The sequence below is a fragment of the Pituophis catenifer genome, unplaced genomic scaffold (assembly GCF_029215685.1).
Source record: "Pituophis catenifer annectens isolate HBS135680 unplaced genomic scaffold, rPitCat1.0.hap2 SCAF_5, whole genome shotgun sequence".
NCBI lineage: Eukaryota > Metazoa > Chordata > Lepidosauria > Squamata > Colubridae > Pituophis > Pituophis catenifer.
In genome coordinates, this window is record NW_027256885.1 from 35,609,575 (window position 1) to 35,634,253 (window position 24,679).

Sequence of the window (24,679 nt, forward strand, 5' to 3'; positions counted from 1 at the left end):
GCTCTTTTGTCAGCCTATCCATTTTGGCACATTGTGTGATTTTTGTCTATTATTTCTTCTTCCGTTGGGGTTTTTTCTAGTTTCCAATTTTTGGCATATGTTATCCTTGCTGCAGTTAAAATATGTATTAACAAGTATTTTATTTCTTTGGGATAGGATTTTGTAAAGATTCCTAACAAAAAGGTTTCGGGTTTCTTATCTATTTGTAGTTTGGTGATTTGTTCTAGCCATTTCTTGATATTGGACCAAAATTTCTTAGCCACCGGGCATGTCCACCATAGATGGTAAAAAGTGCCTTGTGGATTCTTACACTTCCAACACGCCGAACTATTTTTCGGGTTTATTTTGGCCAATCTTGTAGGTGACATATGCCACCTGTAAAACATCTTTAGCTGGTTCTCCTTGTATGCCACCGCCAATGTTGTTTTTGTATTCATTTGCCAGAATTCTTCCCATCTTTCCAATTCTATTGAGTATTTAAAGTTTTGTATCCATTTGATCATTGTATTTTTAACTATTTCCTCCTCCATCTTGTATCTCAACAAAAATTTATAAATTTTACTAATTAATTTCTCTCCTGAATCTAATATAATTTTATCTAGTTCTTGTTTTTCTTTACATATTTCATACGTTTTTATATATTCCTTATGTTTTGCTTGTATCTGTGAGAAGGTCCACCAATCGATTTCCCTATTTAATTCTGTATCCAGTTGTTGTTTGGGTTTCAATTTTCCTTGATGATCAATTAAGTCTTTATATCTAATTATATTTTTGGTTTCTGTTAAGTTTGGATGTTTTAGTGCTTCTGAGGGTGAAAACCAAATCGGGATTTTTGTATAATGTTGTTTTTTAATTTTTAACCAAGTTAATAATAGAGCATTTCTAAGTGTATGCCTTTTAAAATAAGTGTGTGACTTATACTTTTCATCCCATATAAAGGAATGCCAGCCCATTTGTAAGTCATGGCCTTCAATAGTTAATAGTCTGCTGTTAATCAACTCCATCCAATCTTTAACCCATACTAGTCCTGCCGCTTGGTAATAGAGTTCCCAATCTGGGAGTGCTGTTCCTCCTCTTTCCTTGGAGTCCTGGAGTAATTTTAATTTTATTCGTGGACGTTTCCCCTGCCGTATAAATTTAGAAATAATCTTGTTTAGGCTCATAAAGAAATTTTTTTCTAATTTAATTGGTGCAACCTGGAACAAATACAATAATTTTGGTAGTGTATTCATTTTGATAGTAATGAGATTTGTAGGTTTTCCCAATTGTCCAGGTCTTTTTTTATCTGTGTTATTAGTTTATCATAATTATTTTCTTTTATAGAGAAGGTTCTTGGTGACAGCCATATACCTAAATATTTAATTTTATTAGTCACTTGAATCTGTGTACTATTCTCCAGATCTATCTCCTGTGTTTTCGTCAGATTTTTAACTAGTAATTTTGATTTATTTCTATTTATCTTTAAACCAGCCACCTCTCCATAATCTTCTATTTTCTTAAGGAGTTTTGATACTACTTCTAGAGCTTCTTCTGCTATAAGTACAAGATCGTCAGCAAAAGCCTGGGTCTTGTATTCTTCTCGTCTCACTTTTAATCCTTTGATTTCTTGGTCCTCCCTAATTTTTTTTAACAAAATCTCTAAAGATAGGATATACAATAGAGGGGAGAGTGGGCAGCCTTGTCTGACCCCTTTTGTTATGTCAAATTGGTCTGTCATATCATCATGCAAAATTACTTTCGCTGTTTGTTTCGTGTATATTTTCCCTATAATATTTTCCAGATTTGGTCCAAATTGCATACTCTTTAATTGTTCTTTTAGGAATTTCCAATTTAAATTATCGAACACTTTTTGGGCATCAAGGAAAACCAGCGCAGATTGTTTCTCTGGGTGGGCTTCATAGTATTCAAGTGCATTTATTATCACTCTCATGTTGTTCTTAATTTGGCGGCCCGGTAGGAATCCATTTTGGTCCGAATGAATAGAACTATTCAATACTTTTTTGAGTCTTTCCACTATGATTATGGCGAACACTTTGTAGTCTGTGTTCAGTAAGGATATCGGTCTGTAGTTCTGGATTAATTGGAGGTCAGTATCCTCTTTAGGTATAATGGTAATTATTGCTTCCGTCCAGGTCCGTGGAATTTTTGCCTTCTCTAGCGCCTCGTTATATACCTCCAGCATAATCTCTCGTATTGTATCTTGCACTGTCTTATATAATTCCCCCGGTAGTCCATCCGGTCCCGGAGTTTTGTTGTTTTTTAGTTTTTTCAGTGCTGTATCCAATTCCAATGCGGTTATCGGTCTGTTTAACATTTCTCTTTGTTCATCTGTGATGTGAGACATGTCCGATCTTTGTATGTATTGTTTTATCTTTTCTATTTCTACTTCTTCTTGCAAACACTGTTTAATTCCAAACAAACCCCTTTCAAGAATGCAGGCTTCCCGTACAAAGGGTCCTTATCAAAGTTATTAAGAACAAAGTCCGACAAAGGTTGGCAACCAGCCCAGAAAACCAGATATGAGAAGTCTCTCGCTCTCCAAGATGCTCTGTAGTAATGAGACGTTGTTTCTAGCAAGAAAGCACTAGCTGCGTGCGACTTAAATAGGCTAAGGGAGTGGCCAATTATCCTCAAGCCCTACTCTTGAGTAGACCTCCTCCTCCTGAGTAGCCACTCCTGCCTTTTGGCAGCCCTGCATGCCTGAGCATTGAGGAGAGGCTCCTCCACTTTGCTCTCTCCACTGGAAGGAGCCTCTGGAGGTTCTGAAGGCCCTGGCTGAGTCTCTGCCTCTGGCATCACATCCTCTTTGGCCTCCTTGCTGTCTGACGTGAGCGCCGGCTGCGCAGGCTGCTGGCGCGACACCACACCAGCCTCCTCGTCGGGATCAGCCACGATCTGCGCAGGCCGTTGGCGGGCCACAACAGTAGGAGAGGAGGGAAAAAGAAAGTAAGAAGGAAAGAAGAGAGGGATGGCAGGATTGAGAAGAAAGATTGCTGTACAACAAAAAAGATGAAATGAAAGAAAGGCAACCCTGAACATATATAAATATACTAAGATAAAGAATGAATGGTTAAAAACTAAGAGAATAAATATGAATAAGCAGGAAAATGAGAATTTGAGGGCAAATGAAGATGATGTTTATATAAGTAAGCAAAGAAATTGTATAAGATAAGATATGGCCAATACTCTGTTCAAAAAAGATGTGGGTGAATGTGGGGGGGGGACCAATTAAACTTGATTTAAAAAAAAAGAAGAAGAAAGGAATAAGAAGAATCTTACCCAAAACTTTCTTTAAAATGGTGGAGGAACTGAAAATAAAAGATATTTGGAGAGAGAGACATCAGGGCATAAACCAATATACAGTACATATTACTCGAACAGACACAGATCATGGTCTAGAATTGATATGGTCTGGATGTCAACGGAATTATAATCGGATGTGAAAGAAGTCGAAATTGACACAAATCTTTGGGCAGACCATAATCCTATGAATATTAGCCTGATAGGGAAAAAGAGGGAAGCAAGATGGACATTAAAAAGATCGATTTTAAAGGATGAAGAATTCAAATTAATGATAGCCAAACAACTAAGTCTCTTTTTTAAAGAAAACAAAAAAGAAGATACATCCCTACAAAACCTATGGGATATGGTGAAGACATACATGAGGGGAGTTGCCATATCTTATAGGGCAAAAGAAAAGAAAAGAAAAAAGCGAAGATGGAATTGCCTGGAAGAAGAATACAAAAGACTGGAGGAGAAATTACAAGATGAACCGCAAAAGAGAAATATAAAACAACAAATGGACTTAATTAAACATAAACTGAATCTATTTGAGAAAAAGGACCTGGCACAACAGATAAAAAGGACAAATCAAAAAATTTTTGAGAATGCCAACAAACCGGTGAGATGGTTAACATATAAACTGAAAAAACAGACAGAGAAGAGATGGATTAATAAATTACAAGATGAAGAAGGGAACATATGTTACCAAAACGAGGAGAAGAAAAACATAGTTCAGGAGTTTTATGAGAAATTATATTAAGAGACTGACTGCTATGCGGAAGGGAAAATATTACAATGTCTTGAGAGTGCGGAACTACCAAAAATCCCGGAAGAAATTAAAAATATGTTAAATGAAGACATAAGGATGTTGGAATTAATAGAGGCGATCAAAAAACAAAAAATAATAAGACACCAGGACCAGATGGTCTACCAATAGAATTATATAAAGAAATGCAAGATAGCCTAGGACAAGTCTTACTTGAAGTATATAACGCAGTGTTAGGAGAGGCGAAAATACCATCATCGTAGGTGGAGGCAAATATTGCACTGATACCCAAGGAGAATTCTGATAAGACGCTAATTAAAAACTATAGGCTATATCTCTTCTAAATACAGACTATAAGATATTCACATCAATAATAGCCAATCATCTAAAAAAGTTTCTAAATGAGTTTATTCACACCGACCAGAACGGTTTCTTACCAAACAGACAAATGAAAAATAATATAAGAATAATACTAGAAGTTTTAGAATATTATGAGATACACAGTGGTACACAGGTGGCACTGCTATTTTTAGACGCCCAAAAAGCATTTGATAATGTTAATTGGGAATTTATGGCACAACAATTAAAGTATATGGAATTTGGCGATAAATTTTTAAATATTTTTAAAATATTTAGCGGGGAAGCCTCGGAGTGGATGTCTGAATTACAGCTTGAAGAAAAGCCGGTCAGAGCCAAGTGGTCGTTGGGCGTGGGCAGGATGGAACCTCTAGAGGAAATCCCCCCTGGGGTGACAGTTACCAGATGCCGGTGTGGAGAGGCGACCTGGCAGAAAGAGGACAAAGAAAACCTCCTGCTGACCAAAGCCCTGCAGCTTCTGAAAGCAGCTTTTGAAAGTCGTAAAGCCTGTGAAAGTTATGCATTGCCGGTGCGTGGGGAGACTGAACACCCGGGGTGGGGGAAGCAGAGGCTTCTGCAAGCACAGATGAGATTCCTGGAGCTCAGCCAGAGAGGGCACAGGCTGCTGGAGCTCAAGTAGCGGCTGCAGCCCAGGGCCCCCGGTTGGGGGGGGCAGGGCCCCGGAGGCATCGAATTCCAAAGGTTCCTCTGCTTGCAGTAAAATACGGAGGAGATTCCAAGGCTTTGGGATTCTTCCTAAGCCAAGTGTGGAATCACATTGAGGAGTACGGAGAGGATTTCCCATTGGAGCCTGCCCGCATGAGGAGCGTCACCATGGCCCTGGAGGGGATGGCTGCTGATTGGTTGGTGGGCCTCCATAATGAGAATTCTCCCCTGCTGAGGAATTACTGTCATGGTAAATGTCTAACTACTACATCTCCCTGATCACCCGGACCTGCAAGGGTTAACTGACCACATATCCCATAACCCCTGTAACCACTCCTTACCTCTTTGCCCCTCCTCCTGGGTATAAAGGCTCCGACCACGTGGTCCACAGGGTATTCCAGATGTATACCTGAAAGAGAAAGGTACAAGGTCAGTGACCTCCAGTACCATTAAATCTATAATAAAGTTACAGAAAAGAATCGAAGTCTGTCTTTGAGTTATTGGGCTAGATCCAGCTTTTAACAAAAATGGTAGCAGAGGTCGGTTGCCCATAACTCCAGATAATGACTGAACCCAACACCTACCCTGAAGAAGCAGACAGAGTACAGACCAGAGCTCTTACCAAGAAGATGGCTGAGAAACTTGCAACCAAAGCCACAGCCATGGAAGAGACAGAAGCTGGAAGCGAGCAGGACTCCAGCCTGGACTCACAATCAGATGAAGAGGGGCCATCCAAGGAGATCACCGCCCTGGAAGAAGAAACAGCACAGAAAATGAATAAATTCAAACTCTCCATCCTGAAACTGATGGAGGCAAGCAGCGACAAAGAAAACCTCATCGCGGACCTTCAAAGCCTCTTCGAGCAGCAAGAAGCAGCGATTGAGGCCCCAAAGACCACCGAGAGAGAAAAGCCAGCAAAAAAGGGTAAGCCACCCCAACCCGATGATCCTGAGCTGGCAGAATCCATTTTCGCGCCCTCTTCCCGGCAGCCATCTTGGGACGAGCACCAGCCAATGGGAAGCCAGGATTTGAATCCCTTGGCGCGAAAATGCCCGAACCCCGAAACAGACGAGGGGGACTCAGAAAGCGACAACGAAGAGCCCAACTCTGAAAGCGACCACGAAGAAACTACAATCACTAAGAAAAAAACACCTACCGATCTCGAGTTGCAAAAGGCAATCGAGACCATCACTGCTGCCCTGGGCTCCGCTTTCGAGCCTCCTGCAGCACTCAAAAAATCAAAGAAAAATCCTGGAAAACACAAGAAGGCCAGGACAACCAACAACGACCAGGCAACCGAGTCACAGCCAACTAAAAACACCGCGCACACCAACAACCGGCACAAAAGACCGCCCACCTGCAAGAAGGATCAACTGCAGGACTCAAACTCGCCACCCGCTACACCAACTACGCGAGGCCCGAGGGGGAAGAGAAGAACCGGCTACTCACCAACGCCACGACATCCACCAGGCCGATCCACGCGACCAGGGACCAGCGACCACGAGGGAGGATCCGCCGCCGCTGCCGCCATTACCGCCGAGCCGCTGGGTGCAGGGAATCCTCAACCTACGACCTCCGCTGCTTCCGCGCCGCCGACCCGCGGAAGTCCTCGACTTACGACCGCGTCGCCTCCTCACCTTCTACCCTTCTTCGCCGGGGATCTGGCCATCCAGCAGTGGTGTCCACCTTCAGGAGGAATCTTCGGACCCACCGGGGGTGGGTCCAGCCTCCCACCGACAGGCCTAGGCCTAGGCCTGGGAGCTGCAGCAACAGGAACCTCACCCGATGGACTCCAGCACGGAATGAGTTTTGCGCATGCCCAGTACCTGCCTGTAACAAGAGAAGCAAGCTACATAGATCCAAGCAAGTACAGAATGGCCACAGACATCCCAAAGCCTTATTGTGAGTTCAATCACAGTTTGGACCATGGACAGCTCCCCCCAGTAAGTAACCTTACTAACATTTCTGGGGCAAATTATGCCAATTTGCCAAAATTACAGTTAGATGGGGGTAATGTTATAGAATGGAGTCAACAATTAAGAGTTGCTCTCATGAGAGAGAATGCACTGTTCCTAGCTAACAGACCTCCCCAAAAGCCCTGGTCACTGGAAATTGACTGTATTCATCACAGGGCATTTTGTATCATGTTAACCTCCATTCCATCTGCTATGTATCCATCTATTGAGGACAATCTGACTGTTTATGATGTTATGCAAAAACTATGTAACCTGTTTTATAGCCAGAGTAGAGCCACTACCACTAGAATATCTAGGGAGTTCCACTCCACCAAGCACAAGGCAGGGGTCCCCATGAGTGAGCACATTTTAAAGATGAATGCTACAAGGGCAGAGCTCATGCAGAGGGGGGAAATCATCACTGAAGAGAGCATGATAAGCATAATCATAAACTCTCTTGATAGCAGTTGGGACAGCTTCATAACCCAACTAAATAGCCTCAGCTTGCAATACCTAACACTAGGCGCACTGACCAGTCAGCTCGTTGCAGAGGACACTCTGAGGAGGGAACACCAACTATCCAAAAGGGATCCTAGACCCACGAAGAGGGTGGATTTCCAAGATAGGGCCAGGGATACCTCAGAATGTTATTCTTGTGGGTCAAGGAACCACTTAAAGAGGGATTGCCCCAGGAACCATAGGGACAGGGGACAGCACGACAGTAGAGGGGGGAGGTCACCTGAACGCAGGTACCCAAAGGAAAGGGGGCGAGGGTGGTCACCCAACCCCAGGAAACACCACGAGCGCAGAGACCACTCCAGGGAAAGTAACTCTGGCTCCATGTAGGGGATCAGGCACGATGACCCAAATGACAAACATAAGGCAGAGAGAAACACATGGCTCCTGGACTCAGGGGCCACAAGTCACACTACTTGTAACCCAGAGCTGCTAGACTCACTCACAGAAGTAGACTCAGAAATAAAGGTGGCAAACCAAAGCAAGGTCAAAGTAGTGGGGAAAGGAAACGTACACATCACACAGATAGGGGATTTAAAAGTGGTACTGTACGTGCCAGAGATACCCCACAACGTGCTAGCCATCACAAAGCTGACACGGGACACAAACATAGAGATAAAATTCAAAGATGGAAAGGCACACTTGATCAAGCAAGGGAAAGAGATAGGAAAGGTAACCATACACGAGGGACTTCCCTACTTCACACCCAACGCAAGGGAGGAAGAAGGCATTGATACCAACACGAACCACAAAGTAGATGAGTATCCAGAAATAGAGGGGGTGCAGCAAGAGGCAGGAAGTGGCCATGAGAAGGCCAACAAGTCTGTATCTATCGGTAAGCCATTGCATGATAACTGCGCCCACCTCCTCCACAGGAGGCTGGGACACATAAGTTTCCCCATTGTAAAGAAAATGACGGAATGTACCGAGGGTCTCAAAGTAAAGAACTGCGAAAACTACTTGGAGTGTTCAATCTGTAAGCGTTCTAAGATCAAGGTTAAGGCCATCCCCAGGGGATCCAAACGAACCACAGAGTCCCCCTTCCAATTGGTGCATATGGACTTGGTAGGGCCATTGAAACCCTCTGTTGGGCATAGGAAGCGATTCTTCCTCACGATTGTGGATGACTACACCAGATACGGGTATGTCTACTCCCTCAGACACAAAAACAAAGTATTCCAAAGGTTTAAAGAATTCCACAGAAGAATAGATATGCAACATAACATGAGAATAAGGCAGATAATGACAGACAGGGGCTCAGAATTCATGGCCAAGGAATTCACAAGGTGGCTGAGAGAACAGGGCATAGCGCATTACATCTCTTCACCTTTCTCCCCTTTCCAAAATGGAGTCTCAGAGAGAAAGAACGGAGTATTGCAAACCATGATGAGGTGCGCCCTGGAGGATGCTGGGATGGGGCAGCATTTCTGGTCAGAGGCACTACACTACGCTAATTACACCCTGAATAGACTGTGGTCAAGCTCTATCAATAAGACACCATACGAGATGCTATACAACAGAAAGCCCAACATCGCACGCTTACACATATTCGGCGCCCCAGCCGATGTCCACATCCCCAGGCAATTAAGAAAGAAAGGGGAGAAATTATCAAAAAGACTGAGATTCGTGGGTTACGAACCAGGCACAAAGGGCTACAGATTTGTCGACAACAACAACCGTTTTGTGGTTTCCAGGTCAGCCAGTTTCCACGAAAATGCAAACTGGTCGAGGGTACACTCCAACGACATTCCCACCAATAGGGTCACATTCGAACATGGCCAAGGGGAAAAGGAGGTCAGAGAGATCGGAGGGTATAAAGCCAACAATCGCAAGGCGAGCATCAAAGAGTGGAAAGAAGGGCACCCTTCCCTGAAGATAGATGACCTGACAGACAAAGAGGCAGACAACATGCAGGAAACCGAGCCAACCCCCAGCAGGCCAATCAGAGAAACCAGAAACAAGCTGCCAAGGAAGCTGGAGGACTACATTATGGCCATCCACAACACCCATTTCACATCCAGCTCATACGAGGACATCCTCGGGCTCCCCCAGAAAGAGAAAGAAGAATGGATGTCTGCCATGGAGAAGGAGATGGAGAGCCTAAGGAACCTCCAAGTATACTCACCTGCCCAAATTCCAGAGGACAAAAAACCAATAGGTGTTGTGGCCCCGCCCTCTGAGCCTATCCCATCGGAGGAAGAAAGCTCCGAGCATGAGGAAGAGGAGTCAGCCAGGCCTCCCTCTCCAGGCCCCTCCCCTCTGGCACTGTCTCAGGAGCCAGCCGAGGGAGAGGAGATTAGCCGGGAAACAGGTGTCTCGGATGAGAGTGAAGGAGAGACGTCATTCCTGGACGCACGCCACCGAAGGCGTGATAAACGATTGCAGCAGCTCAGGAGGCGTGCTAGGGATTAGAACTGAGTCACTGGACCACACCCCAGTGACTATATAAGAGAGGGTGGTGGCCAGTGATCCCTGTGACGAACAAAAATAAACCTTGGATAGTCACTAGAGCATCGTCCGAAACTGCTGAGAGGAATATTTATTTCTGTCGGACTCTTGTACGCTGAGTATATTATCTTTCTGTTTCTGTGGCAATAAAAGCACTTGGCAGACGGTGTGTATATCGCTGCCAAGTTGGAGATAAAGACCTGGGTGTGTGCCAAGTGCTTCCTTAACCCTCGGCTGGCTGTGTTTGTGTGTGTGTGTGGACGGGGACAGATCATCTTGTTCATCACCACATACTCCATCGTTAACCCACGATGGACCAACAGCTGCAGCAGCAGTTACAGCAGATGCTGGAGGCCAATCAGCTTCTGCAACAGCAAGTAGCACAGCTAACTGCCCAACTTGCTTTGGGATATGCTCCTGCAGCTCCACCTCCTCCCCCTCCCCGTCCGAGATGCCCAGTGAACATGCCAGTTAGGTTTTCTGGGCAGCAGGAGATGATGGGGCAATGCCAACTGTTCATGGCGATGAGGCCGGAGGATTTTCCGGATGACCGGGCTCGGGTGGCATGTGTTATCAGCTCCCTCTCTGGCACTGCCGCCCGATGGGCCACGCCCCTGTTGCTGCAAGATAGCCCCTTGCTCCTGGACTATCAGGGCTTTTTGCAACACCTGCGCACCATGTTTGAGGACCCCCTCCGGGTGCAGACGGCAGCGAGGCGCATCAAGGACCTCCGCCAAGGCAAGCGCCCCCTGCAGGACTATATTGCGGAGTTCCGACTGCTAGGCCAGGATTCGGCTTGGAATGAGGTTGCGCTGATGGATGCCTTCCAGGACGGCCTCTCCGACGAGGTGCAGGACGAGCTGGTTCGTGTGGAGGCGCCACAGACCCTCGACGCGCTGGTGACCCAATGCCTGCGCATCGACGCCCGCCTGCAACGGCGACGGCACTGTCGGGCTCTTCCGGAACCACCGACAGCGTCGGCACCCTCGCGTTTCGCGCCGACAGCGCTCCGGACCGCACCGCGTTTTGTGGCGACGGCTGAGGAGCCCATGGAGCTCGGAGTAGCCAGACCTCAACTGACGGCCCAGGAGCGGATGCAGAGACGCCAAGGGGGGTTGTGCCTCTATTGCGGCGAGGCTGGACATTTTGCCGCTTCGTGTCCCCGGAAGTGGAGTGGACCGCTCAAGCCTGTTCCGGAGTCTCGGCGTGACCAGCCGGGAAATGGGCCAGGCCTGGCCTAGGGGAAACTCTGGGTCAGGCACGTGACCATGCCCCGCCGGAGTCGGTGCCTGTGGACTGTGAGCCCCCTCGGCACCTGATTTTGAACACCCGGGTGTTGTTGGCTAACCGGTCGGAGGGGCTCCAGGCGCACGCGCTGGTGGACTCGGGGGCCACCATGAACTTTATGGACCAGGCCTTTGTGGCCCATTACAAAGTCCCCTTGGTTCCAGTGGACCCTCCGTTGAGGGTTGAGACTATCGATGGGCAGGAACTCGTGGCGGGGCCCATCAAATTCGCTACCCAACCCTTGCGCCTCGCCATTGGGAACCACGAGGAGGCGATCCAGTTTTACGTAACGGCGGATCTGCACTTTCCCTTGGTCCTGGGGATTGCCTGGCTTCGGGCGCACGACCCTCAGGTGGCATGGTCGAGAAACGCCATCTCGTTCCCGAGCCTGCAGTGTGTCGACCACCTTCACCACACCTGTGCCGGCCAGGACGTCTCTGCCCTGAACGTCTCCTTGCCTCCGAAGCTGACGCCCTTCGCCGACGTGTTCAGCGAGAAGGAGGCGGATCGCTTGCCCCCGCACCGACCCTACGACTGTGCGGTGGACCTGATGCCCAACGCGCCCCTGCCCTCAGGACGCCTGTACTCCATGTCAGAGCCCGAGCTGGCCGCCTTACGGGACTTTCTGGAAAAGAACCTGGCCCGTGGGTTCATCCGGCCTTCGACCTCCTCGCTCTCGGCCCCGGTCCTCTTCGTTAAAAAGAAGACGGGGGACTTATGCCTGTGTTGCGACTACCGGCGCTTGAATGCCATCACAGTGCGAAATCTCTACCCCCTGCTGCTGATCCCGGAGCTGATGGAGAGGTTGCGGGAGGCCTCGATCTTCACTAAGCTCGATCTCCGAGGGGCCTACAACCTGGTGCGCGTGCGAGAGGGGGACGAGTGGAAGACGGCATTCGGCACTTGGTACGGACACTTCAAGTATACCGTCATGCCGTTCGGGTTAACCAACACCCCGCGGTCTTCCAGCACTTGATGAATGACGTGTTCCGGGACATGCTGGATCGGTTCGTGGTGATCTACTTGGATGACATTTTGATCTATTCCCGGACCCCGGAAAGTCACCTCCAGCATGTCCGCCAGGTCCTGCAGCGCCTGCAGGAGCACCAGCTCTATGCGAAGTTGGAGAAATGCTACTTCTTCCAGACTTCCATAGAGTTCCTCGGGCACATCATCACCCCCGAGGGCATTGCGATGGACCCGCGCAAGGTGGAGGCCTTGCGCAGTTGGGAACCCCCGCGTCGGGTGAAGGACGTCCAGCGTCTGTTGGGATTCGCCAACTACTATCGGACCTTCATCCCGGGCTTCGCCACCCTGACCTTGCCGTTGACCCAGCTCCTTCGGAAGAAGGTCCTGTTCCAGTGGGGGCCCCCGCAGCAGCAGGCCTTCGAGGTCCTCAAGCAGGCCTTCCTCACGGAGCCAGTCCTGAGGCACCCCAATCCACACCGTCCGTTCGTGGTTGAGACGGACGCGTCCAACGTGGCGATTTGGGGCGGTGCTGCTACAGGCTCTGGTGGATGGCGGCACTCTTTTTCCCTGCGCTTACTACTCCCAGAAACTCAATCCTTCTGAGCGCAACTACACCATCTGGGAAAAGGAGTTGCTGGTTATCAAGGCCGCGTTCGAGGCTTGGCGACATCACCTCGAGGGGGCCCGACACCAGGTGGAGGTGCGGACGGACCATCGGAACCTGGAGCACCTCACCACGGCCAGGAAGTTGAACCAGCGGCAGATCCGGTGGTCGTTGTTTTTCGCCCGGTTCAACTTCCACGTCACATACGTTCCGAGCAACCTCAACCAGAGGGCGGACGCGCTATCCCGTAAGCCGGAATACTTTTGCCAGCGGACTCCTTGGTCACGGTCCAGGAACCGGTGGACCTGCGGGCTCAGGTGCTGGAAGCGCAGCAACGGGACGACTGGTCGCAGCAGCGGAGATCGGTCGTCGGCCCCGCGTCCCCATGGACCGTGGAGGAGGGCTTGCTCAGGCACCGGGGTCGGCTGTACGTGCCCACGAGTCCGCTCCGAGCCCTTGTCATGAACCAGTGCCATGACAACCCCGCAGCGGGGCACTTCGGCTTTTTTAAGACTTTGAACTTAGTGACGCGGACTTTTTGGTGGCCTCGGGTACGGCACGACGTGCACGCCTACGTGACGTCCTGTGTGACGTGCCGACAGGCCAAAGCCACGTCCGGCCCCCCTCCTGGACTCCTCCAGCCGCTGCCGACACCGGAGAGACCGTGGGGAGCCATCTCCATGGACTTCCTGACAGACCTGCCCCTGTCCGCTATGTTCACAACCGTCCTCGTGGTGGTGGATGCGCTCACGAAGATGGCACATTTCATCCCGTGCCGCAGCCTGCCCTCGGCCCGCACCATGGCTCGCCTGTTCCTGCAACACATCTTCCGCCTCCACGGCCTGCCAGACCGGGTGGTTTCGGACCGCGGGGCCCAGTTCACGGCCCGCTTCTGGAAAAGCCTGATGGCCGCGCTGGAGGTACAGGTGTGTCTGTCGTCGTCGCACCATCCGGAGACTGACGGGGGCACGGAGAAGGTCATCGGCATACTGGAGCAGTACCTCCGCTGTTTTGTCAACCAGCAGCAGGACAACTGGGCCGAGTACCTTCCCCTGGCGGAGTTCGCCTTTAACAACTCCCAACACACCTCCACCCAGATGACCCCGTTCCATGCCAACGTCGGATACCATCCACAGCTTTTCCCGTTGACCATCATGGACTCCCCTGTTCCCGAGACCCGGGACTTCCTCTCGGAGCTGCAGGCGGTGCAGCAACTGGTGCGGCAGTAGCTGATCCAGGCGAAAGAGGATTATAAACGGTTCGCCAATCGCACCTGCCGGGCGACGCCACCGCTGGAAGTAGGAAATCGGGTGTGGCTGTCCACGAAACACCTCCCCACGGACTGGCCGGTGAGGAAACTGGCCCACCGCTTTATCGGTCCCTTCCCTATCGAGGCGGTCATCAACCCGGTGACCTACTGGTTGACTCTACCCCGCTCCATGCGGCTCCACCCCGTTTTTCATCGGTCCCTCCTGGTCCCTGAGGCCCCCGCGAGCCATCTCCGCCGCCCGCCGACGCCTGCCCCCCCCAGCCGCAGCCGACGAGGACGACGCCTCGACGTACGAGGTGGACAGTATCCGGGACTCCCGTTGGCTGAAGGGGCGCTTCCAATACCTCATCGCCTGGAAGGGGTACGGGGCCGAGGATTTCACCTGGGTGGACGTGTCTGCCGTTCAGGCCCCTGACCTGGTGCGAGCTTTCCACGAACAGTTCCCGTCCCGACCCCATCCTGACCGTTAGACCCGGGGGAAGGGCCCTGTGGTGGGGGATAGTGTTGTGGCCCCGCCCTCTGAGCCTATCCCATCGGAGGAAGAAAGCTCCGAGCATGAGGAAGAGGAGTCAGCCAGGCCTCCCTCTCCAGGCCCCTCCCCTCTGGCACTGTCTCAGGAGCCGGCCGAGGGAGAGGAGATTAGCCGGGAAACAGGTGTCTCGGATGAGAGTGAAGGAGAGACGTCATTCCTGGACGCACGCCACCGAAGGCGTGATAAACGATTGCAGCAGCTCAGGAGGCGTGCTAGGGATTAGAACTGAGTCACTGGACCACACCCCAGAGACTATATAAGAGAGGGTGGTGGCCAGTGATACCTGTGATGAACAAAAATAAACCTTGGATAGTCACTAGAGCATCGTCCGAAACTGCTGAGAGGAATATTTATTTCTGTCGGACTCTTGTACGCTGAGTATATTATCTTTCTGTTTCTGTGGCAATAAAAGCACTTGGCAGACGGTGTGTATATCGCTGCCAAGTTGGAGATAAAGACCTGGGTGTGTGCCAAGTGCTTCCTTAACCCTCGGCTGGCTGTGTTTGTGTGTGTGTGTGGACGGGGACAGATCAATAGGAACCAAATGGGTGTTCAGAGTTAAGACATTAGAAGACAACAAGGTCCTGTACAAGGCAAGACTAGTCGCGCAGGGTTTCGCCCAAAGATACCCCGAAGACTATACAGACACCTACTCGCCAACCGTCAGGGCGGAGAGCGTCAAAAGCGCCCTGGTGGTGGCCACCATCCTGGGCTTGGAGGTTTTCCAATTCGACGTACAAACAGTGTACCTGCACGCCGAGTTGGACAAAGAGATATACGTTAAAGCACCGCCTGGGTACAACAAGGGCGGGAACCAAACCTGGCTGCTGAACAAAAGCCTGTACGGGCTCAAGCAGTCGGGCAAAAGGTGGTATGACTGCCTAGCCAAAGCTCTCAGATCCATGGGCTTCGAGGCCACCTCAGCCGACAAATGCTTCTTCACGAAGAGAGAAAACAACACATTCGAAGGTGTGCTCGTTTACGTGGACGACATCTTGTACATCAGCAAGCACAAGGACAGATGTGACAAGTTCGCCACTGAGCTGGGTAGCCACTTCTCCCTAAAGTCACTTGGAAAGATCGATAAATACCTAGGGGTCCAAGTGATAAAAACCAACAAGGGTTTCCGCCTCTCCCAGAGAGAAAAGATCATCGAGCTGCTGTCCAAATGCAACATGTCCGAAGCAAAACCCAGCGAGACCCCCATGCAACCAGAGTTCCTGAAGACCATGTACGAGGAATCTGAACCCTTCACAGACAATAAGTTGTATAGATCAACGATAGGGTCACTGCTGTATATTTCCAACTGGACCAGGCCTGACATCGCCTTGGCCGTCAATCTACTGTCCAGACATGTAAGCAAACCCATGGTAACACACTGGAACGCCATCAAAAGACTACTTAGATACTTAAAATTCAGTGCGGATGCCCTACTTTGCCTAGAGCCAGAAACATCCGAGAAACCAAAGCTAACCTGCTATGCTGACGCTGACTGGGCTGGGGACATAGAGTGCAGAAAAAGCACCTCTGGCTATGTGCTACTACTCAACAATTGCCCCATCCATTGGTACACTGGAAAGCAAAAACTGGTGGCCACATCAACTACGGAAGCAGAATTTGTTTGCCTATCCAAGGCCGCAAACAACTTAGTATGGTTCAATGACCTGCTCTGCAACATCTGGGCTGAACCTTCATATCCCATAGTCATCCACGAAGACAACAAGGCAGCGATAGAGATCTCAAAGGCCGATGCTATAGGTCAATGATCTAGGCACATTGACATTAAATACAAACATGTCAGGCAGTTTTCAGAAATAGGTTTCATTAAGGCAGTACACTGTGACACAGAGGAGCAAACAGCAGATATTCTCACTAAACCCCTACCACATAAACAGCATGCGTACCTCATGTCTAAAATGCGTGTTTACATGTAATTCGTGCCTGTGCCTGTATATTCTCTATATGTATACAACCACTTCCCCAGGTACCCAGTTAGACATTTAGAGGGGGTTTTGTCATGGTAAATGTCTAACTACTACATCTCCCTGATCACCCGGACCTGCAAGGGTTAACTGACCACATATCCCATAACCCCTGTAACCACTCCTTACCTCTTTGCCCCTCTTCCTGGGTATAAAGGCTCTGACCACGTGGTCCACAGGGTATTCCAGATGTATACCTGAAAGAGAAAGGTACAAGGTCAGTGACCTCCAGTACCATTAAATCTATAATAAAATTACAGAAAAGAATCGAAGTCTGTCTTTGAGTTATTGGGCTAGATCCAGCTTTTAACAATTACAACCAGTTTATGGTGGCCCTCCAAGTGCGCTTTGAGGACCCCCTGGCTGAGCGGAAGGCTAGAATCAGAATGAAGTCCATAAATCGGGTGAAGATCGGTGGCTGAATACACCCAGGAGTTTCGCAAACTAGTGCGCCACATGAGGGGTTGGTCCCAGGAGGCCCTGATGGAATGTTATAAAAATGGCCTTAACGAGGACGTCTACAAGTATTGTTGCTCCCGATGGGCCCCTCGAGACCTGCAACGCTGGTACGTGCTGGCAGCCGATGTGGAAATTGACCTGGCCAGAGATGGCTATGGGGGGGGGGGGGGCGAGTTTGGAACAAGCCTTCCCCCTCTCCACAGAAAGAAGGCCCCAGAGTTTCCAAAGGGGGGCCAGCCTCGAAGCCTAAGTCCACAGCATGCTTCCGATGTGGGAAGGAGGGGCACCGGGCTGCTGATTGTTTCTTCAAACTCAGTTCCAAGCCAACCCCTGCTGAAGGGAAGAGAGCCGACAAGGCACCAGCAAAGAACCGCGAGACAGCCCTGAAGGGGGTGGAAATCATTGAGTTCGCTCCCCCAGGCCTGGGGGAGTTGGAAGCTCCGACCACCGCAGGAGACAGCGAAACCGAAACCGACAATGACCCCCTGGTAAGTCAGTATGGGGGCCCCATGACCATCCTGGTGGAGTTAAGGGTGCCATCATCCGGCGCCCAGGGGAAGATGCTGGCCCTCTTGGACTCTGGGTGTACTAGGTGTGTCATCAGCCCAGAGGTGGTGGAAAAAATGGGACTGAGACTAAAAACAATGAAAGTGCCCATCACATTCTGCCAGTTGGATGGGTCAGTAGCTGGGGGGGGCGGCCCACTTTGTGACTGAACCAGTTGAGATGTGGATGGGGGACCACCGAGAGACTTTGAGCTTTATCGTGGCCCCTGGTATGGAATGACCCCTCTTGCTTAGACTACCCTGGCTCCGAAAATGGAACCCGCAGGTGAATTGGAGGAAGGGATGGTTACCCATCCGCTCCACCCAACCGGGGAAAGAAGGGGAAAAACCTTTTTGCATGGCCAAAGCTGCGAAGGAGCTGGCGGCGGCGGTGAGCAAACACATTACTGGGGAGGAAAGAATCCCTAAGGCAGTGGTTCTCAACCTTCCTAATGCCGCGACCCTTTAATACAGTTCCTCATGTTGTGGTGACCCCCAACCAGGGGTGGGTTCTATTTTTTTTTACTACCAGTTCTGTGGGCGTGTCTTATTTTGTGGGCGTGGCTTGGAGGTCATGTGACTGGGTGGGCGTGGCTAGCTGGTCATGTGACTGGGTGGCCATGGCTATGTGTATAGGGACTACTCAGAGGGCTGAAAAAAGTCATTTCTGACAGGTCCTCGCACTTTTGACTGGTCCTCACACTTATGACCATCCTCACATTTATGCCTGTGCAGCATTCTTAACAACCATGTCACTCATTTCACAACTGCTTCTCTTCAACTTGGTGAAGAGATAGGGCAAAAAACGTAAAATGTGAGGACAGTCGTAAATTCGAGGACTGGTCAAAAGTGCGAGGACCAGTCAAAAATAACTTTTTCAGCCCTCTGAGTAGTCCCTGTGCACAAAAGGACTACCCAGAGGGCTGAAAAAAGTGATTTCTGACAGGTCCTCGCACTTTTGACCGGTCTTCGCACTTATGACTGGTCATCATTTATGCCCATTGTAGCATTCTTAACAACCATGTCACTCATTTCACAACTGCTTCTCTTCACCATGGTGACAAGATAGGGCAAAAACGTAAATTGTGAGGACAGTCGTAAGTTCGAGGACTGGTCAAAAGTGCGAGGACCAGTCAAAAATAACTTTTTCAGCCCTCTGAGTAGTCCATATGCATAAAAGGATACAGCAATAGAGAGGGATGAAGGAAGGGAAGGGAAATTAGAGTAGGAGTGAGGGTAAGAGAGGGAGGAAGAGAGGAGGAGAAGGAGAAAGAAAGAGGAAGTAGGGAGAAGAAGAAGGGGGGGAAGAGAAAGAAAGAAAGAAAGAAAAGACAGAGGTGGTTGGTTTGAGAAGAAAGATTGCTGTACAATAAAAAAGATGAAAGGGAAGAAAGCCAACCCCAAACAAATATAAAGATATTAAGATAAAGAATGAATTGTTAAACTTTAAAGAATAAAAGAGAACAAATATGAATAAATAGCAATAATTAGAAACACACATACAAACATACAACGTATTTTCTTTGAACAGAGTATTTGGCCGGTTCACAAATTTAAACAGTTGTAGGAGGTTAGCACCCTCCCCTTTCCTAGAAGAATGAAATATTAAAAAGGCAGAATATTATATTTCCCTGGATGAGAAATGGAGAAGCATATTTTACAGACAAAGCAGCTCCCACCTTCCTGCCCCCCACCCTTTGTTAATGGGCCAGAGGCAGAAAGTCAATCCTTTGTCAAAGGACATTTGCAACACAATAGCAACAGAAACTAACACAATGGGCCCCATCTAGCAACCGAAACTCACCACATGTGACCTGGGAAGCATGTGACCTGGGAAGCACAGGCTAGCAAGGCTAGCTAAGACCCCCACCCCCTGGGAGTCTGACAACCAATCAGGATACTCTTTCGGGGCCCCAAGAAATGCAAAGCCAGAGAGAGCATAAAAACCCAAGGATTTACTGTATCTGCCCCTTTTCTGTTCAGGAACTCAAGCCATGTGATCCTGTCCACCATTAAACCATCTTTCCAAGCAGTCACCATGTTTCCAGTGTCTTTTTCCCCACTTGGAGCAGAACCCAGAGGGATATTTCTTCCAACACAGTGTTTAGTCATTTCAATTAAATTTACAATTTCTATATTTCCTTTTTACCATATTTATTCCTCATCTATTTTTTAAAAAAACCAATATTACCCTTCATCCTCATCTCTAATCTTAATCAAATTCAATTTTTCCCTTCTATTCTATATTATACCCCTTCCCATTGTCATCTATTTTTATATCCATCCTCACATTGGTTAATTATGTAATTATGTAATACAGTTGTTTAATACAAATTCAACATTTTAATATAAATCAATTAGTTATATAACTATCTTTTTTGTATATTAATTAATATGAACATGAATATTCCAATTATTTCCATGCAATCCAATTTCTTACAAATCAATTAATTATATTTACCAATAATAATAAACCAAATAATTTCCCCCATATATTCCTCCAAACCACAACTTAACCATTTCTGCTTTCAACATAATATACAATTAATAGTATCTCAATTATTACAATTCCCTAGTTAAATAGAGCTTTTTTTCTTTTGTATTTTAAAATCTTGAACCTCCTCTTTTGCCCTAAATTTCCCATTGTTTGAAGTTTTGCACCTACCTTTTTTGGTGAGGAAAAAGAAAAAGAAATCTCTCTGCCTCATTTTGTCACGTTGCAGCAAAGACCCTGCTTCCTTACTTTCAATTTCGCTTTTTCAGCATAGCTAGGGGAAAAAAAATCTGCTCCAGGAATTTACCTCTTTGCAGCTAGCTCTTTGAAGCCCCGCGGCAAGAATTTGAAGTTTTTTTCCCTCTAGCCATCAGCTGGGACTCCGGAGGCAGCAATAGATTGGGAGTGGGAGGGGTAAGCAAACGGCAACCGGCGATCCAGAGGCAGAGGGTGAGGGTGAGTGAAGGCGTGGGGGGGGCGAGAGAGGGCTTTGGCGACCCCTGTGAAATGGCCGTTCGACCCCCAAAGGGGTCGCGACCCCCAGGTTGAGAACCGCTGCCCTAAGGAATATTGGGACTTGACAGCATCGGAGGCAGAGAAAGGGCCATCTGGGAGGTACGTGCTGCCTCCGGAGCCTCCAGAGTCGGACCTCAGCAAGGCAGAGGAACGGGGAGCCTGTTCCCAGTGCGCGCATGCGCAGAGCAGCCAGAAGGCAAGAACAGTTAAAACAAAAGGGATGACTTGAGAGTAGGGCTTGAAGTTGATTGGCCCCTCCCATAAGACTTAAAAGAGGAGCAAAAGAGGAGCAAAGGCATATGGGCCTTTGCAGGAAGCAACATTGTTCAGTTTAAAGTCTGAAGCTCTGTTTGATTCTGGACTCCATGTGGCTTTGTCAATTAGGTCTTTGGCAGCGTGTCAAGATAAAGGTGACGTGGTTACCTTTAAAGGATAAAGGATAAAGGTGCGTGATTATCAGCCTTATCCCGAAGGACTCTTTACAACTATTTGAGACTCATCTGTGAATGAACAAAATTCACAGCTGTTGCAATAAAAGAGGTTTTTGGGACTACTAGTGTGTTTTACTGTCTCGGGAAGCCTAGGTCAGAACATTAGGAAAGAAATCTACAAACTGCAAGCCTTGGCAGATGATCTGGTTTTTATTCTTGAGGAACCACTACAATCAGGCGTGAAGCTCATGGAAGTATTAGAAGAATACGGAGATGTAGCCGGACTGAAAATTAACAAAGACAAAACTAAAATGATAGTCAAAAATATGATGAACAAACAGAAGGAGGAGTTGACCAAGAGAACAAATATACAGATAGTGAAGAAAATGAAATATTTAGGAATTTATATAACCGCAAGATGCACTTCAATCAAAGAAGATAATTATGCCAAACTAATGAACCACATAAAAGAAGATTTGGAGAGATGGAGAAATTTGAGGCTCTCTTTAATGGGAAGAATAGCGGCGATCAAGATGAACATCATACCAAAATTACTCTTCCTGTTTCAGAATATTCCTATAAAATTAAATAAAAAGTATTTTGGAAAATTGAATAAAATGACATCAGACTACATTTGGCAAGGGAAGAAACCAAGGATTAAATTTAAACTTTTACAAGAAACAAAAGAAAGAGGAGGGTTTGGCATACCAGATTGGGAGTTATATCATCAAGCAGCAACGCTCACCTGGGTAATAGATTGGATAAATTTAAAAAATAGAAGATTGTTAATGTTAGAGGGCCACGACCTACATCTAGGATGGCACACATTTTTGTGGTACGGGAAACAAGTAGCACACCAATATTTTCAAAGACATTTTATAAGACAGGCATTATTGGAGATATGGCATAAATTCAAACAGAACTACAGGAAGGTTCCGATTTGGTTATCCACATTAGAAGCGTTAGTGCACCCAAATCTTATAAATCGGGAAATATGTCACCTATAAGGATAGAATAAATGAAGACGGGGAACTGAAATCAAGGCAAGAATTAAAAGAACAAGGGGTAGAATTGGAGTGGTGGTCCTATTTACAAATCCAATCACGTTACTTGAAAGACATGAAAGAGCGGGGCATTAATAGGGAATCAATGACAATAGATAATATCTTTCTGGGGACAAATGATAAATTGGTAAAGAAAATTTATAAATTCTTATTGGATTATAAAATGGAGGAAGAACAAGTCAAGGAAACGATGGTGGCATGGACAATAAATTTTGGGTACAATATACAATTGGAAAAATGGCAAGAATTATGGGAAAAAATAGGAAAATAACATTGGGAATACCGTATAAAGAATAATTATGTAAAATGTTCTACAGGTGGCACCTTCCGCCAGTGAGATGGGCAAAAATGTTTAGAAATTTATCACCAAAATGTTGGAAATGCAACCACGAATCAGGCACGTACTACCATATGTGGTGGTCATGTAAAAAAGCAAAGGAGTATTGGCAGAAAATTCATTTATAGCTGGCAGAAATAACTGGAGAAGAAATAGAATATAAACCAGAGCTATTCTTATTGGGAATTATAAATGGGAAATATAGTAAACGGGTAATTTACTTAATAATGCATATTATGACAGCAGCAAGAATGATCTTTGCCCCAAATTGGAAAAATAAGGAAATCTCCCTAGAAGATGAACTGATTAAAAATATTTTAAAAATATGTTGACTTCCGCTTTGCTCTCTGTCGCTGCCAGACGGTCCCTCGGGACCGCCAGCCCCGTCGCCTGTAAAGAGCCGCCTTTACAGCTGAAAGGCGGCTCAACAAACTCCATTTCCATAAGGAAATGTGAGACAGAGCAGGTGAGGGCAGGTAGAGCTCTCTGCAAAGCCCCCAGAGTTTTTTTTTTTACTCTTGGGGACGAAGCAGATGAGGCTCCCTATTTCCCTCGCCGCCGCTCCGGGCTTCGGGAGACCTCTGCCTTTTTGCAGAGCCAGGTGACGAGAACAAGCCTTTTAAAGAAAATTAACAGATTGTTTAATCAAAGAGGATGAGATCTGGACCTGGGACCCTAAATCGCAAGTATTTTCATTGACTTTATAAATGATATTGAAGAAAGGAAAAAAGAAATTTAAAATGGCGACTGTTGAGGCTTGAGAAGGGAAAGCTGAAAGTCCTTCTGTTTCAATAGTTTAACAAGCCACAAAGTAGCGGAATAAATACTGCTGGCTACAATTGAGAAGAAAAAGTTCTACTTTTATGTTTTTTTCTTCCTGGAGATCTGATATTGATCTTGTTTGGAAAGAAGCTTTCTTTTCTTAAAAAAGAGTTTGTCTGTGTGGAAGGATGGCGTTTAAACTAAAAAAGCCAGACAAACAAGCAGCGGGGGGGGGATTCCCCCATTTACAAACTACGTGAACAAGTTTCAAACCTACAGACTCAGAAAAATGATTTTAACTTAATTGAATTTCTCTTGGAGGAGATGGTAAGAAGGGATGAGATTGTGAGCCAGAATCTTGAAAAATTCAAGCAGGAAATTAAAGAATTGATACAATTAAAGTATGACAATTTGAAACAAAAGATTATAACAGTGGCTGATGCCTTTACAGAACTATTTATAAAGATGGATAATAATATTAAGTTATTAGAGTCTAAAATGGAGGAAGTTGATGACAAGATTTATAATTTGGATAATAAAATACAAAAAATTGAAAATGATTTGATAAATATTCAAGACAATAGCTCAGAAGAAAAATTTAAAATGGAAGTTGATCATAAGACTTGCAATGTAGAAAATATAAAACAACGGATTGAAAAAGAAGTTTTAATGATGCAACACAGGTTCACAGAATTTGCGATCAGAATGAGAGGAGTACAGGAAAATAATAGGGATGATTTAAGGAAAATATCTGCTGAAATTCTGGCTGGGATTTTACAGGTTCATCCTAAGGAAGTATTTTGCAGGATTGATAGAGTCTACAGAGTAAATTCTTGGATTGCAAAGCAAAGGCAACTGCCTAGAGATGTGGTGATTTATTTTACAGACAAAGAAATAAGAAATAATATTGTGCAAAAATCTTTTAATTCTACTTTACAACTGTATGGAAGAAAGATTTGGATATATAAAGAGCTACCGCCTAAGATGTTAGTAGATAGAAAGAAATTTGGATTCCTGGTGACTGAGCTTAAAAAACAAAATATTTTATTTAGGTGGGATGTTCCAGTTGGTATAATATTGAGATATCAAGGAGAAAGATATCAATTAAATACTGTTGAAAAAGCGGAAGAATTTTATCATAAGATTTTGAAAATGAGTTCAACACCTTCATGCACAACACAAGATAAGCAGAAGGAGTTGGAAATAATGGAAAAACATCGAGCTACAGAGGTCTTTGTAGATGAATCACCTTTGGATCCTTTAGATGTCTCAGTTGGACTACCTATAAATAAGAGAGAAGCGGCGTTGGATTCTAATGTGATGACTCATCAAGTCACAGACAAGCATGGAAATCAATCAGTTGATACACAACTTATAGAAAAGAAACATGAATGGCGATCTAAGCCACAAAAGCAAAACCAACAAGATCAAGTTATA

At 46.8% G+C, this 24,679-nt stretch overlaps 1 protein-coding gene across 1 annotated transcript; it reads left to right on the forward strand.

The window, feature by feature from the left end:
- Window positions 1–17,090: 17,090 nt before the first annotated feature.
- Window positions 17,091–22,876, forward strand: LOC139317659 (uncharacterized). Its single transcript, XM_070944740.1, is given in 5 exon segments — window positions 17,091–17,200; window positions 17,410–17,772; window positions 21,228–22,067; window positions 22,069–22,144; window positions 22,841–22,876. Coding segments are annotated over 5 exon segments (1,425 nt in total).
- The last annotated feature ends 1,803 nt before the right edge of the window (window positions 22,877–24,679 follow it).